The sequence below is a fragment of the Penicillium mononematosum genome (assembly GCF_028829835.1).
Source record: "Penicillium mononematosum strain IBT 11891 chromosome Unknown utg000003l:1.0-8172316.0:1.0-8177699.0, whole genome shotgun sequence".
Taxonomy (NCBI): domain Eukaryota; kingdom Fungi; phylum Ascomycota; class Eurotiomycetes; order Eurotiales; family Aspergillaceae; genus Penicillium; species Penicillium mononematosum.
Genome location: NW_026643273.1, coordinates 291,583 through 304,639, shown reverse-complemented (window position 1 = coordinate 304,639; position 13,057 = coordinate 291,583). Strand labels below are relative to the sequence as shown.

The 13,057-nt window shown below is 49.2% G+C and overlaps 7 protein-coding genes across 7 annotated transcripts; 2 read left to right on the top strand and 5 right to left on the bottom strand.

Annotated features, from left to right (window-relative positions):
- Positions 1 to 144: 144 nt before the first annotated feature.
- N7519_005019 (uncharacterized protein) lies at positions 145 to 481 on the top strand (the record flags this gene model as incomplete). Its single annotated transcript, XM_057291795.1, has 2 exons — positions 145 to 278; positions 316 to 481. The coding sequence occupies 2 exons, from the start codon at positions 145 to 147 to the stop codon at positions 479 to 481; spliced, it is 300 nt and encodes a 99-aa protein (XP_057146606.1).
- Positions 482 to 619: 138 nt separating this feature from the next.
- On the bottom strand, positions 620 to 1,154 carry N7519_005018 (uncharacterized protein; the record flags this gene model as incomplete). Its single annotated transcript, XM_057291794.1, has 2 exons — positions 620 to 796; positions 1,059 to 1,154. 2 exons carry the CDS (start codon positions 1,152 to 1,154, stop codon positions 620 to 622), a joined length of 273 nt encoding a protein of 90 aa, XP_057146605.1.
- A 1,888-nt stretch (positions 1,155 to 3,042) lies between these two features.
- N7519_005017 (uncharacterized protein) lies at positions 3,043 to 3,489 on the top strand (the record flags this gene model as incomplete). Its single annotated transcript, XM_057291793.1, has 1 exon — positions 3,043 to 3,489. The coding sequence occupies one exon, from the start codon at positions 3,043 to 3,045 to the stop codon at positions 3,487 to 3,489; it is 447 nt and encodes a 148-aa protein (XP_057146604.1).
- A 508-nt stretch (positions 3,490 to 3,997) lies between these two features.
- N7519_005016 (uncharacterized protein) lies at positions 3,998 to 5,838 on the bottom strand (the record flags this gene model as incomplete). The annotated part of the gene is made up of 2 exons (XM_057291792.1): positions 3,998 to 4,808; positions 4,847 to 5,838. The coding sequence occupies 2 exons, from the start codon at positions 5,836 to 5,838 to the stop codon at positions 3,998 to 4,000; spliced, it is 1,803 nt and encodes a 600-aa protein (XP_057146603.1).
- A 793-nt stretch (positions 5,839 to 6,631) lies between these two features.
- Positions 6,632 to 7,234, bottom strand: N7519_005015 (uncharacterized protein; the record flags this gene model as incomplete). The annotated part of the gene is made up of 1 exon (XM_057291791.1): positions 6,632 to 7,234. One exon carries the CDS (start codon positions 7,232 to 7,234, stop codon positions 6,632 to 6,634), a length of 603 nt encoding a protein of 200 aa, XP_057146602.1.
- Positions 7,235 to 9,296: 2,062 nt separating this feature from the next.
- On the bottom strand, positions 9,297 to 11,111 carry N7519_005014 (uncharacterized protein; the record flags this gene model as incomplete). Its single annotated transcript, XM_057291790.1, has 1 exon — positions 9,297 to 11,111. The coding sequence occupies one exon, from the start codon at positions 11,109 to 11,111 to the stop codon at positions 9,297 to 9,299; it is 1,815 nt and encodes a 604-aa protein (XP_057146601.1).
- A 60-nt stretch (positions 11,112 to 11,171) lies between these two features.
- N7519_005013 (uncharacterized protein) lies at positions 11,172 to 13,054 on the bottom strand (the record flags this gene model as incomplete). Its single annotated transcript, XM_057291789.1, has 3 exons — positions 11,172 to 11,840; positions 11,861 to 12,790; positions 12,842 to 13,054. 3 exons carry the CDS (start codon positions 13,052 to 13,054, stop codon positions 11,172 to 11,174), a joined length of 1,812 nt encoding a protein of 603 aa, XP_057146600.1.
- Positions 13,055 to 13,057: the final 3 nt, after the last annotated feature.

Sequence of the window (13,057 nt, the reverse complement as noted above, 5' to 3'; positions counted from 1 at the left end):
TGAGGACACTGAGGGTTGTAGTGACGATGATAGTGATGATGAAAGCGATCGGTTTGACGGAGCCGAAGGTGGAGACTGTGAAGACCTGCTTGAACATATCAAGACCTACATAAGAGATTTGTTGGATTTAACTCCATCGTTTGAATGACCAGCGGACGAATCTTCGCTAAGTGGCTTGGAAACATCGACACATCCGATGAGCCTAAGCGCCATGGACGTCGAGCAACCGTCAACGAGCGGATCGCCGCAACCGTGTTCCATATCACCATCAGAGTTACGTGAAATAGTTGAAAGCAAAGAAAAACATGTGCGAAGAGCGCCCCTCCTCTCAATACGCAAGACCGGGGGCGATGATCCTCCCACTCATCCTGAAACCACGTCTGCCCCATCACCAATATCCACACACACTGCTCCGCCGCCTTCGCATCTCATTCGACGACTAATTCCTCACGAACGCGAAAGTGAGGAGGGCTTTGAATAAGGCATCGAAATGTCTCTTCCTGGGTCTCATCCCCGCTGGGTTACTTTATGATCTTGGACCGTGTGTGGCTGACTACCATGTTTCTTGCAGAACGAGGCCCGTCCTCATTGTTGCCATAGATGTAACCGAACCGAAACATCAGAACGGCTTCCGGGTCCAGATTGTGACCAAACGCTTTGCAACGCCTGTGGTTTGCATTTCGCCAAGCTGATGCTCAATGAACGTGCTGAGACCTGGGTCCAGGATAACACCATCACCACCAGAGACTGAGCATTTCCGCGGGTAGACACGACACCAATTTAGGGTGATCTGATTCTACAAGGGAAAACATTAAGTACGATTCGCCGTAACCTGACTAGCTCCTAAAGAGGTCAGGTGCTCAAGTTTGTGCAGTGGTGTCACTTCCTAATCGTCGTACAGTATCCTCTACACATCTACCATACCTTGCCCACCCAAATTCTGCGACCACGAAATCAACACCTTACTCAGCCATCCCTCAGATTTTTGAACTTAAACCTATTCTCATCGACGGAGCATGCTGCGCATCCCGGCAAGGCTAACCTGCGTTCTCGCTTACACCTAGGTCATTCAATCTCCAACCATCTCGGCTCTTCTTCATCACTGTCGCCACGATACCTTCCCCCGATTTCAAAGAGTCCTCGCTCTCCGACATCGTTCAGCCTCTCGCGGGTACCGACGACTTCAATCAATGGTCAACCAGCCTTCGGCAGGCTCCCAACACCTGCGACACTCGGATTAACCGGTTATCATGGACAGGACATACCGCGATTTCCGGCCAAGCCAAAAGCTGCATTCCCACGCGCACCTCTCTCAACACCCGCGACAAGCCTAAATACTTACCCCATCCGACCTACATCATGTAGTGGGTCTACAACATGGGGGTTCTCGCTCACATCAGTTACGCTATGCTTCTGGGGGGTGCCTGGCACAAATGCTTCACTTGTAGCTTAGTTTCCTCTATCTCCTTCTTGAACAGCTTCCATGGCTCTATCAATCAACTGAACATTCATGCTCTATGGTCCCTGAGCAGCCCCAAAGACTTCGCATCTGGATTTCTCATCTCCCAGGGTCCTATTGGTATCCCCGTTCCTGAGACCTTCTCAACAACTCACTTACATTTCCCAATTGCCCGCATCCCTCCATCCACCGGAATACTGACCCTGTCGACCTGGTATACCAAAGCCCGCCATCTTCCCGCATTGTCATAGGCTTCGTGAAGTCCACAAATACGACCACCTCATCTTCGTGTATCCACAACGGCCTCCTCCCACCCCGCCTTCCTCTTCGTTTTCGTCTGATGTCGCCTGCATAACTAGCCGTCTCAATGGGTAAAATTGATGCCGAAGGGGATAGCATAGACCCGGCAGTTATCCCCTATGTGGTGCCCCTCGGTCTCCCGACATCTGTCTGTCCTGGTCTACTTGATTCTTCGGAGCTGGTACTCTTGTCGTTTGCGATTGTGTACCACCCTCACCGGCGGTCGCGGTTGTATCCTCTTGTCCTATGCCTATAGCAAACCCACTTTTCAGCAAATTCTGCCTAATGTGGTGACAATGCGTGAGACTTCAAGTTGTTTGTGCAATGTATCCCCAATACATGCACAAGGACCTCCTTATGCTCATAGTACCATCTCTCGCATGTGGGGAATTATTCCTCGACCCAGCCCCATTGAATAAGCAAAGATGCGATGAGCGATTCCAGCAGAATCCAAGTCAAGTTTTCGTGTGTATAAATCCTACCTGGGTACATAAGTATAACAGTACTCCGTATGTGCATGTGCATACGGAGTAGATTGTTGTTTTTCTTTTTTTCTATTTAAAACGGAAGCGGAGGTTGCAGATCTTGGCATGTAGATCAACAAAGAACCAAACCCCCCCAACCCACAAATGGAATAAGAGCAACAGAATGTTAACAATAGGAGCAAAATTAGCTGGGAATACCTTGTAGAGCTAATTATCTAAAGCGAGCTTACACTCCCTCGTCAATTAATTTAATATTTTTCGGAATGCCACAATTGTGCTGGGTAAATCCAGGCTATAAGAGTGGTGTCGACTCTTCCGTACTTGTAACGTCGGCCTAGTTATTACTGCGTCCTTGATGGGGAGTTCAGCGGCAACGAGGCTGTACCTAGCGTCGTGTGCTTCCGAACGCCATCCTAGCGCAACTATTGCCAGAAATGTATTCCTAAGCGATTAGAATAAGTGCTAGGTCGATCAGATCGGGACGATCTCTCAGCTAAAAAAGGGGGAAGCATGTTCTGCACTTTGGGCTTCCCTCCCCTGCAGATAGCAATGGAGTTGTGTAACAGCTGAAGAGTGGGGGCACATGCATATGAAATATTAGAATGTGCATATCGCTAGTATATGCACGATGCAATGAAGGTCACCTCTTCAATCATAATGAATGTTTTGTGTAAACAGAGGAAACATATAAATTGGAGAATTCCTGGCCGAACCCACCCTGAACCACTCAACCTTTCGAATAACTTCAATCATCTCCACATATCTTGTTTTTCACCATCAAGTTACCATTTTATCAATATGAAGACCTCCCATGTTCTTAGTGTCTTGGCAGCCCTTTGCCACTCCGCCTTCGGTCTTGAGGAGGGGAGTTATACAATCGGATCTAGTCTCGGAAGCAATGAAGTCTTGACCCAGAGCGGGATCGGCGAGGCTCTGACATTCTATGCCAAGCGGGATCGTGGATTTTCCCAAACTTGGCGCTTCACTCCAAGCAGCGACAGCCACCGTGATTTCCTGATTGCCGACCCTGCCGGTAGTTTCATCAACTGTGGTGATGAACCAGGTTCTCCCTGCATCGTCGGATCGGAGAAGGAGGTTTACACCGCCGAGCTTGTTGGTGATAACAGCTATCAGCTCGTTGCAAAGAAGTCCGGATACTTCTTACGCACCGAGGGGGATGATTTGCAACTTGCTGAATGGGATCAGAGCCCTAACGAGGTGTTCGTATTGGAGCCGGCTCAATAGTAAGTCACGAAGATATTGCTGTAAGAAAACAATCAAGCTGATGAAATTCAGGGAAAGAAAGAGATATTCTTTCGACTTGGTGAAATGAGGGCGGTTGTTCGACGAGGGAAATGATGGGTCTTCCACGCAGACATAAACCTCGACGGTCCCTGGAAGACTGGAAAGCCACCGATTGAGAATGATGCATAGTTATGCATACAAGTTCCTCATCGCCTTCATGTTCTCCTCTCAAGGATGCTTGTAGTACATGAGCTTCATTTGGTCCGTTGTCAATCAAAGCGCACGTTCGCATTATACGTGGGTTCATTGTAATACCTATACCAAATAAGTACAATATATACAGTCGTAGGTGATCTCAGTAAATAGTCCTTGGGCAAACTTTTAGTTAGGATCCGTGGAAATAAAAACCCAAGTCCTCTCGTCGGTCGTCTTACACACGTGCATATCTGCAATACCATAGTCAGCATAATAAAGGATCGATGAGCACCCTCAAAAAGAAGGACGTACTCTAACATAAGCCGGAACATATAGACATCCATGTCTTCATTCCGGAGTGTCTTAGCAGCCCACGACTGCCCTGCCTCACCAATGGTTCGGGCAATCTTCTTCCCAGCAGGATCCTGCTCGAAGAAGCGCCAATCTCAGCGATTTCGTTGCCATCCTTATTGAGTGGCACATAGTGGACCCAGGGGAAGAGAATGTTCTCGTGCCATTCTCGGAAAAAGGTCAACTTGAACGGAACGCTCTTGCTATGCAAAAAGGCATAGAATCGTCCACTGTAAGCATGGCCATCCATATCCAGTAAGTATCGGTATTTCCACGCCTCATTTTCGTCGTCTCGACCCATGACATCGAAAAACATCTTCTCGTCATCACAGTCCTGCCCCTCGCAAAAGACAATAGCAACGAAATGGGCGTTGAAGTATCCGCTGACCTCCGTTTGATTCGCCCTACGAACTTTCCATCCTTCGTCACCCCCGATGCTGCATGTGGACTCTGCCTTGCGTTCCAAGATGGGATGTCCCAGTTTGTGTTCTAGCGATGCAACCACTCGCTGTCGCTGCAAAGTACGCCAGGATCCATCATGGCTGAGCCCTCCGGTACTGCCTCCTCGCCAGTAGATTTGCCCTTTCCTTGACTCCCATGGGATATCGTGGTCTGATTGATAGCCTCCAATCTTCTCGTAGTACCATGGTGACGGGATAGGGATATCTTGGAAGGATGATAGGTGTGAGGTTGAGAACATGGGGACTAGCTCGTTCGTGAGCTTGAAGGCATTGGGCCGGTCAAAAATCCCAAGGATATGCTTTAGCGAGGGACTATTGCAAATATCGCTAAAGGCGGTTTGATTGAACACGAACCCAAAGGCTCGATGGCAAAGGTGCTAGTGTTATCCGGCGCATTGCCATCGAGGTCCATAGCCGGGCTATCGGGTGGGCACGAGAGTCGACAATAAAGCCAGGTTTCCTGCTGTCTAAGATTAAGATATCTGGTTGTGAACACTTCCCGAATGGGTTCCATAGAGATATTATTGCCGGGAAAATAATTTACCAATGAATTGCCATTTAAACGAGCCTGAGCTGTATAGCCCTTTGTTACCAGTCTGTGTAACTCCTCGTGAGGAACAACGACCCGCGGCTCATCGTGGACGTTGAACACGAGATCCATATCGGGCAGCCATTGAGCAAATTTGCTGAACTGTCTCATTGTGGCATTTCCTTGGTAATCTCCCTGGCCATTGCCTAGGTGAATGGGCTCGCCACTCCGAATTGAGATACCCATCACCACATTGTCTCGGCCTAGGTCCTCCCTAACACGGGAGCGGATTGTACTCGGGGAAAGCCCCCAAAAAGGCTGCAAAGAACGGTGTATTGTGTCGTATTCGTCGATCAATATCGTGTTCCGCTGCGTCGCAAACTCGTACCACTTATCGAAGTGGGGAGGGGGCGGCATGTTATATCGTCGGCGGTATTCTGTGACTGCGTCTTTCAATGATCTAGACTGGCGCATCAAGGTTTCATTGAATGATTGTGAGGCGTCGGACGTAAGTTTGGAGATGGGATGGTCGCACCAGCGCTCATTGGCAATGGGGTTCGATCCCGCCGGGAGTAGTGGGAAACACCGAAGGAAGAAAATCACTGCTGCCACTGAAAAAGCCACGGCCCAAGTCCTCTTTGTCATGCGGACATGGTAGTAGTATGGTTTCTCTCGAACTCCCCCAAGAAACTGGTAGCTGTGTTGACCCCACGGCGCTGCCCGGAGGGTCTCGAGGATAGCCATAATGCCAGCTTGTGATGACCGGAGCAATGCCATAACCCACAGTCGAACTCGACAGGCAGTACGCAGCATGGTATGCGCAGTCAACCTCGAAACCGCGGAGTGCCTGGGGAGAGGAAAGAGGGAATTGCTGGCGCGAGCGCAAATCCCGGCCTGTGGTGGGATCCAAGGAGATTGACAGGCCCACTATGGGGAGGAGCCGACGCTTAATTAGCGTCACATCAAGTTCACGAGACAGGGCCAAATTTCGTTCAGCCTCGAACAAAGAAATAGAAATTCTTTGGCTCGATTGGGTGAAAAACAAAGCCAAATGATTTAGCTCGGACCCACGTATGCTGGATGGTCACATTGCTCGTCTTTTATAACGCAACGTGCTTCCTTTGTTTTCTACATACTGAGTACGGAGCATATATATTTAGAAAAAAAGAATTCGTATCTTTAGAATGGTTGTCTCCCGATACAAAGGAGATTCAAATACATCCAAATCCCCTGATCATAATGTGGAAGCCAAAGTACGTTGCTCCACTCAGCCTGCATGCACCAATGCACGCCAATGCACGCCAGCTATTGATCCTCCGTATGTTGAAAATCCACACACGAGCCTAACTCTTGGCAGCGGTTAATGAGGGATCCCGAAATTCTAGGTGCTACAATCTGAAGTGTAGTATGATCACAATCCTCATTGCACAAAGCTTCACAAACTTCTATTGCCTCTGCATTTGCATAACGGTACAGGGAAACCCAATTGTAGGACAAAACCCATACCAAGGTAGAAAAAGATAAGAAGGGTCATTGAACGATTTTTTCCACTTTATCCCCATGTTCTTTGTCATCTCCAACCTCCTGGCAAGCATCGTGTTGTCGATTATTCCTTCGTCGAAAACAAGGTAATAGTGAAGTTGTCTTTACCATCATCTTCCTGCTTAAGCTGCTTCTTCGGCCAGCCTTCCTGCTCCACAACCACGACTTTCTGCTTGTCATTGTCCCATTTGAAATAGATCGATCCCGTGGCAACGTATGCACCTGAAACCTTGTCCCGGACATACAAGGCAGTTGTCACCAGTGTACCATCCCGGGGAACAACACCGGCAATCGAGTATTCGTCCGACATGTTTGACATTACTGTAACGTCGCCAATTTTGGCGAGTTTCATTAGAAGTGAATAATGGCCATTTTCAGCGCCGGTGGTATCCTTAAACCGGACGCCAACGACAGAAGAGGTGCCTGGGATGACTTGATAGCACTGAACTGACTTGTCCTTTGGGAAATTGGTCTGGTCGCTGGTCAATTCCTTCGAATCGGAATAGTTTGAGTGATTCCACACAAGCAGCTTCGTCCCGTCTCCCAGTTTGCAGGAGAGGTAGCCAGTTCCCAATTTCTCATGCTCGACGTCGCCGAGTTGGGCGGTCTTCACGGGGCTGTCGTAGTTTGGCTTGTTGTAAAATTCAACTGTATTAGGAGCGGCCATTTTGTTGTAGTTTGCAGGTTCGTTCTGAATAGCATCGTAGAAATGATTAGATAACGATGGTCTTGACGTTGAACAAAGGAGCAGACAAAGGTAAAGAAAGATGTGGTTCTCAGACAGACAGACAGATAGACAGACCTGATGACGGAGGTTCGGAGCTAGAGCACAGAGATTACTGTTAAATAGGTTTCCAAAACCCACAACACTCTGTACTTAGAGATAGATGGAGTTGTAGCTCAAATGTTCAAGCAGATTCTTCAATGTTGTTGAAGGTTTTTTTCGTGTTCGAGCTGATGTAGTGCCATTGGGATGGGGGACGAAGGTGGTTTATATATTGTTGATTGAAGCTGATATAAAACAAATTCGTACACTACCATGCCAAACAACACCCTGTATAGAGAGACATACAGCGCAACACTTACGTGGCTCAGCTGAATCCATGCCTCCATATGCATACTAATATATCTCAGCTAAAGTTCCTAATGTCTCTGGTCCCAGTCAATATAGGAGCTATACCCTCCAATTAGTCATAAAGTCAAGCACCTCGGAGTATCACTAACCGACGTTCATTCTCAGTATACGAAGGCTGTTCTTGGTCAATTGTTATTCTATAGTAGACACTGCAAATACATTGAAATCAAGCATAGTTCTAAACACGCTGCGTCTATGATCAAAAGTACTTTGCCAGTGCGCTATGTGAAGGTCGGACAATACTACAACACCGTTATATCCTGACCAATGAACGGAAAATGGAATGGCGTCGACAGATGCATGTACGATACTCCTAGTATGCGTTAACTGTTTGTGGATATGGATATTACTATTACATCATACCTCTATTGGTTAATAGTATGATATATTTGCCGTAGTTTCCCTAGCTCTTCCCCTGGCTAAGTATATCGAGTATTCGGTGCAGAACAAACTTCATGCTCCGTATAAGCAGGCCACATATCTATCCAATAGATCTCGCCTGGTATCCTAACGGTATAATCATACGATAAAAGTATTTGCGCTTTCTAAATTAACTCCCTGCTATGTTAAGCTCAGTGGCAATTTTTTGGCTCTCCGTGTTGTTCCACGTAAGTGCTGGTGCATACATATTTTAGCTACCGGCTCGGTCCGCTAGTGGACAACCTGATTGGCCAGGGGTATTTCTGAGCTCCACCATTTAGGCCGAGAGCTGAACTCGGTTATATTGAATCGAAGATCATGTCCGTGTTGGGTTCTTGAGGTTGCATTGCAGTACTCATTGGCGCTTTCATGCAGTTTTCCAGATTTCCGTTTGCTGCTCTGAGATCATTTCTGGCTTGTTTCCGTGTTCACATGAAGCTCCTTCGAGAGATCCACGGTAGTATCCAGGTCAGCATCATCGCCACCACATCCTGTTCTCCACTTCCTGCTTTCTCATTCGCATCAATTGGAGGTGGGCACTACGTGCCGGCGACGAAAACCAACCCGCCCCGAGAAAAACACACCTGAAAGAAAATAATTAACATCTTGGCATACATGTGTGCTCTGTTAGCGAGTTCTGATTTGCACAAGTACGTTCTACTCCGTACGAAGTAGGCGGGATGTGGCTGGCGGAAGTAGTATGGTCGTCTCAACTCTCCAAGTGTGGGGGATAATAATCTTTTATATACCCATCTTCCCTCTCCAAAGGTCCTCAGTGTCAAGTACCTTCGAAGAATCAATATCAATTCGTACATATACTGAGTAATGTATGGGATCCCCTGCACAGGAGTTACCTAACAAAAACAGTAAGATCGCCTGAGACAATCGACAGATCACTCGATCTAGATTGCCCCATAGGACCCACCGCCGATCCCTAAGGAGGTCTCATGCATGGATTACCGACCTACCTAAGTAGGTACGGACTTTCAGAAATCAGTGTAGTATTGGTCTGTGCAAAGTGAAGTCTTTCAGATATGTATATTTCAAACTCCCCTCAATAGGTCGACGGAAATGGCAATGGTGTATGTCACTCCAAGATACTTCGCGCTTGGGAGAAAAAGTGGCAACGAACAAAAAGAAAAAGGACCTAAACATAACGATAGGGAAGGGGAGGTCACGACGTCAAAATCCCCTGTACCATGTCCACAACGTCTTCAATCATCTTTGCCTTTGGTTGGGTGGAATCCAACACCAGCACATCCGGCTCGTCAGTGGGGTCCTCCATCAGATCAAGCTGTGAGTCCACCATCGAAGACTTCATGTAGTGGTTTTCGGTCTCAGACCGTGCCACCACGCGATCTTTCAAATCCTCACGATCGGGCACAGACAAGAACAAAAAGGTGACAGTGACAGGGAAATCAAATAGCTGTGACAATCGTCGGAGCTCGTCACGGTAAACAGTGCGCAGTGCTGAGCAAGTCACAGCCAAGGCGGGGGAATCTGAGCGCTGTAAGCGATCCATGACTGCACCGCGAATGTGGGCCAGCCAGTCCCAGCGGTCAGAGTCTTGCAGGGGCATATTCTTAGCCATCTTCTGGCGGGCGAGGCTGGAGTGGAGATCGTCTCCCTCAATGACAGGGACTTTCAGTTGCTGGGCCAAGGCCTGCGCGGCGGTCGTCTTCCCACAACCACAGGGACCGATCAAGAATAATACATCGCGAGATGTGGCAGGAGGCGATGATTTGCCCCAGCACTCCGTGCTAAAGTAGTTGACGAAGCGCGAGGTGAGATCCGTGTCCAGACCCTTGGCGCCAGCGAGTGCCGGGGACGCTGCCTGGGCCTTCTTCGTATCGTAGAGCAAGGCTCGACTGGGGTTATCGTTGTCATACTTCGACGCGAAGAAATCCAGCAGCTTGATAGGTGGGTTGACTTCGGCATCCTGGTTGGAGTCTCGGAGACGGTGTAACCAGCTTTGCTTAGGGAGTTGCTCAAACTCCAACCCAGCCTCCCTAAGCTGGGGCAGTAGGTCGTGAGTCCAGTGGATTAGCGTCGGGTTCGTGACATTCATGACCTCGTCTGCGACGGGAGCTAGACTGAGCTCGATAATACTGCTGGCCATGACGTCGACTGGAGTCCAGCTGAGAACATCATCCAGTTGCGGCAAAGCCTTGATTGTCTCAGCAGTCTGGAGTATCATTGGAATTGCCTCGGTAGCATTCCAGATACCGTGAGCGGTATCCGCGACAATCTGTCCCGCACGAAGGACACGCGCGGTCATACCAGTGGTACGAGCAGCTCGGTTTACAATGTTCTCCGTGACCAGCTTGGACTGAGCGTATCCCATGCCCTGCGCATCAGGACAGCGACTCGGGAAGCGCCTCGGGAACCCAGTTACCGGGGTGCGTGCGACAGTACTAACTGAGGAACAGAAGGAGAAGCAAGCCGGGCGCGGACCTTCGGCACTCAAGCAAAGATCCAAAAGATTGCGAGTAGCGGCAATACAAGGTGCCTCAAAACTTTCCAGGGCCCAATTGAAGTTCACTGACCAAGCGCAGTGAATCACGGCAGTAACCGACTTCTTGATTTGTGCATAAACTTCAGCGCCGAGGCCCAAGTCGGTAGAGTTGGACAGGTTTGAAGGAAGAGCAATAATCTTGCGCTCCGCGGCTGGTGACAAGGTAAACAACAATGCGCGAGTGCGGAGACTTTGGGCTATACGTCTGCGGGCAGCAATTGTGGTGTTAGCTCGCACGAGACAGTAGACCTTTTTTACTCGGTCCGACTGGGCAAGTTGAGCAGCAATGTGAGCACCCAAGGATCCAGTAGCACCGGTGAGCACAATGTGGTCGCCATCATCATCCCGATCAACGGGGATATGTGACTTGAAACCACTGCTGTGCTTTCCAATCAGACGCTGCATCCTATCCTCCACAGGGGCTTTTTCCTTCGGAGCCTGGCCTGAGCACAGGTCCACGATAGACTGCGCCATTGCCTCGATCGATGGGTTCTCGAATACAAAGTTCCGCGACAACCTTTGACCACCGAGGTCTCAGGAGTGTGCAATCGCAGTTCGGATACGAATTGACTGTAAACTGTCGATGCCTAAGCTGAAAACATCGGTATCATTCTCCAAAGTGGCTGGATCAACGGATGGTGCAATCTCGAGAAGAGTCTCCCTGAGGAATCGTAGAAGCTCAGCGCCATCTAGAACCTGGTCACCTTGCACATCGGGCTCCTCGTAGATCTCATTAATTTTCTCAGCAAAATCCTTATAGAACGCAGAGCGAATGACCGTTCCCTTGTCGGTCTTTCGATAAACAGAGTCCTTAGGGAGAATGTGGATCATATCGCGAGACACATAGGCGTAAGCCGGCATCTCCGCATTGCACGCCTCAATATCCGGGAAAATATCGTCAATCAACTCATCGTCAGACCTGAAAATGCATTTATCGGAGGGGATTATAAAGAGACCAATACGAGGCTTGGTACTTCCGAACGCGATAGCTTCACCAACATTGGGGTTTTTGCGGGCAACTCCTTCAATGGTCAACGGGTTGGCCTTCTCGCCATTCTCAAGAACCAACGTGTCATCCAATCTGGCGTAATATCGCCAGGCGTTTGGAGTAATCGGGTGCTTTTCGAACAGGTCCTTGGTTGCGTACGAGTTGTCCGGGCGGTTGCTAGCAACCTTGGAAGGCCAGCCCTCCAAGACGGAAAGCTCGTAAATCCCAGGCATACCTGGCTGCTCCTCCCATCGGATATAGGGCAGCAAGGATGGACCCGGCGGACATAGTCCCAATCCAAGTCCGAACGGTCGCGGAAGGAGGTCATGAGCTGGCCAGTCTCTGTTGTTCCGTAATGGGACACAAGACGGACACCATTCTGGACCAATGTGTCTCCGATTGGCTTGGGGCAAGATGATCCACCAAACATCACAAGCTCAAGGCGAGCCATTTGTTGTAGGCCCTCGTCGATCTCTGCAAGTAGTTTCAGGGCGTACGGCACACCATACAGAACCTGAATCTCCTGGTACTTTTTCAGGGTGCTCAGCAGAATGGGGGCTGTGAGGGGCAAGCTGGAGTTGTACATGTAGATAATCTTCTCGGAGTGAATGGCTCTGAAGAGACAGCTAATTCCATGAGCATGGAAGAGGGGAAGGGTGATGAAACCCTTAAGTCCGAAGTTGTTGGCGTAGTTCCTCAGAGCTCCGGAATGAGTCTGGTAAATTGGTTTTGGGTGGCCAGTAGAGCCACTCGAGTGAATCACCCAGGTAATGTTATTGCTTTCGGTCGGACCGTGCAGATCCGACGCAGGAAGACAGGCGTTCGCTACTTCATGCGAGGCTGCATCTGCCGGGGCCACAGCAGAGATATGAGTAACACCAGTTCGCTCGGAGACTTTTTCTCCGACAGATTGGAAGCTTGAGTGGGTCACAAGGAAAGTGGCCTTGGTGGCCTCCAGCAGACTGACATAAGCATCTTCAACGATTCGAGTTGACAGCAGGAGCACGGTATGCCCAAGCCGGGAGATGGCAAGCAATGAGATCAAGTATTCAAAATCAGACACACCCAGAAGACCGACTACCTGAACAGGGTCATTTGATGACAGTCTCTGGGGAATGTCTTTGCAGTAGTAGACAGCCGCGGCTTCAACGAGAAGATCCAGCTGCTTTGATCAGTATATCCGTGTGCACAAGAATGGGTGAATGAGGCCTTGTACCTGATGGGGTGTATAATACACATAATCAGTGCCAGACGAAGGGTAGCCAACTATAGGTTTATGTGCTGCCTCCCCTGAAGCTTTGGCGCGTAGGAGGTCATTGACAGTATAGATGTCTTGCTTCGGGAGGGCAACCTGCCCAACTGACGTTACTGTGGCGGTATTCACCGGAAGTGCTGAGATGACGGGTGTAGAGAGAACCGATGCTGCCATGTT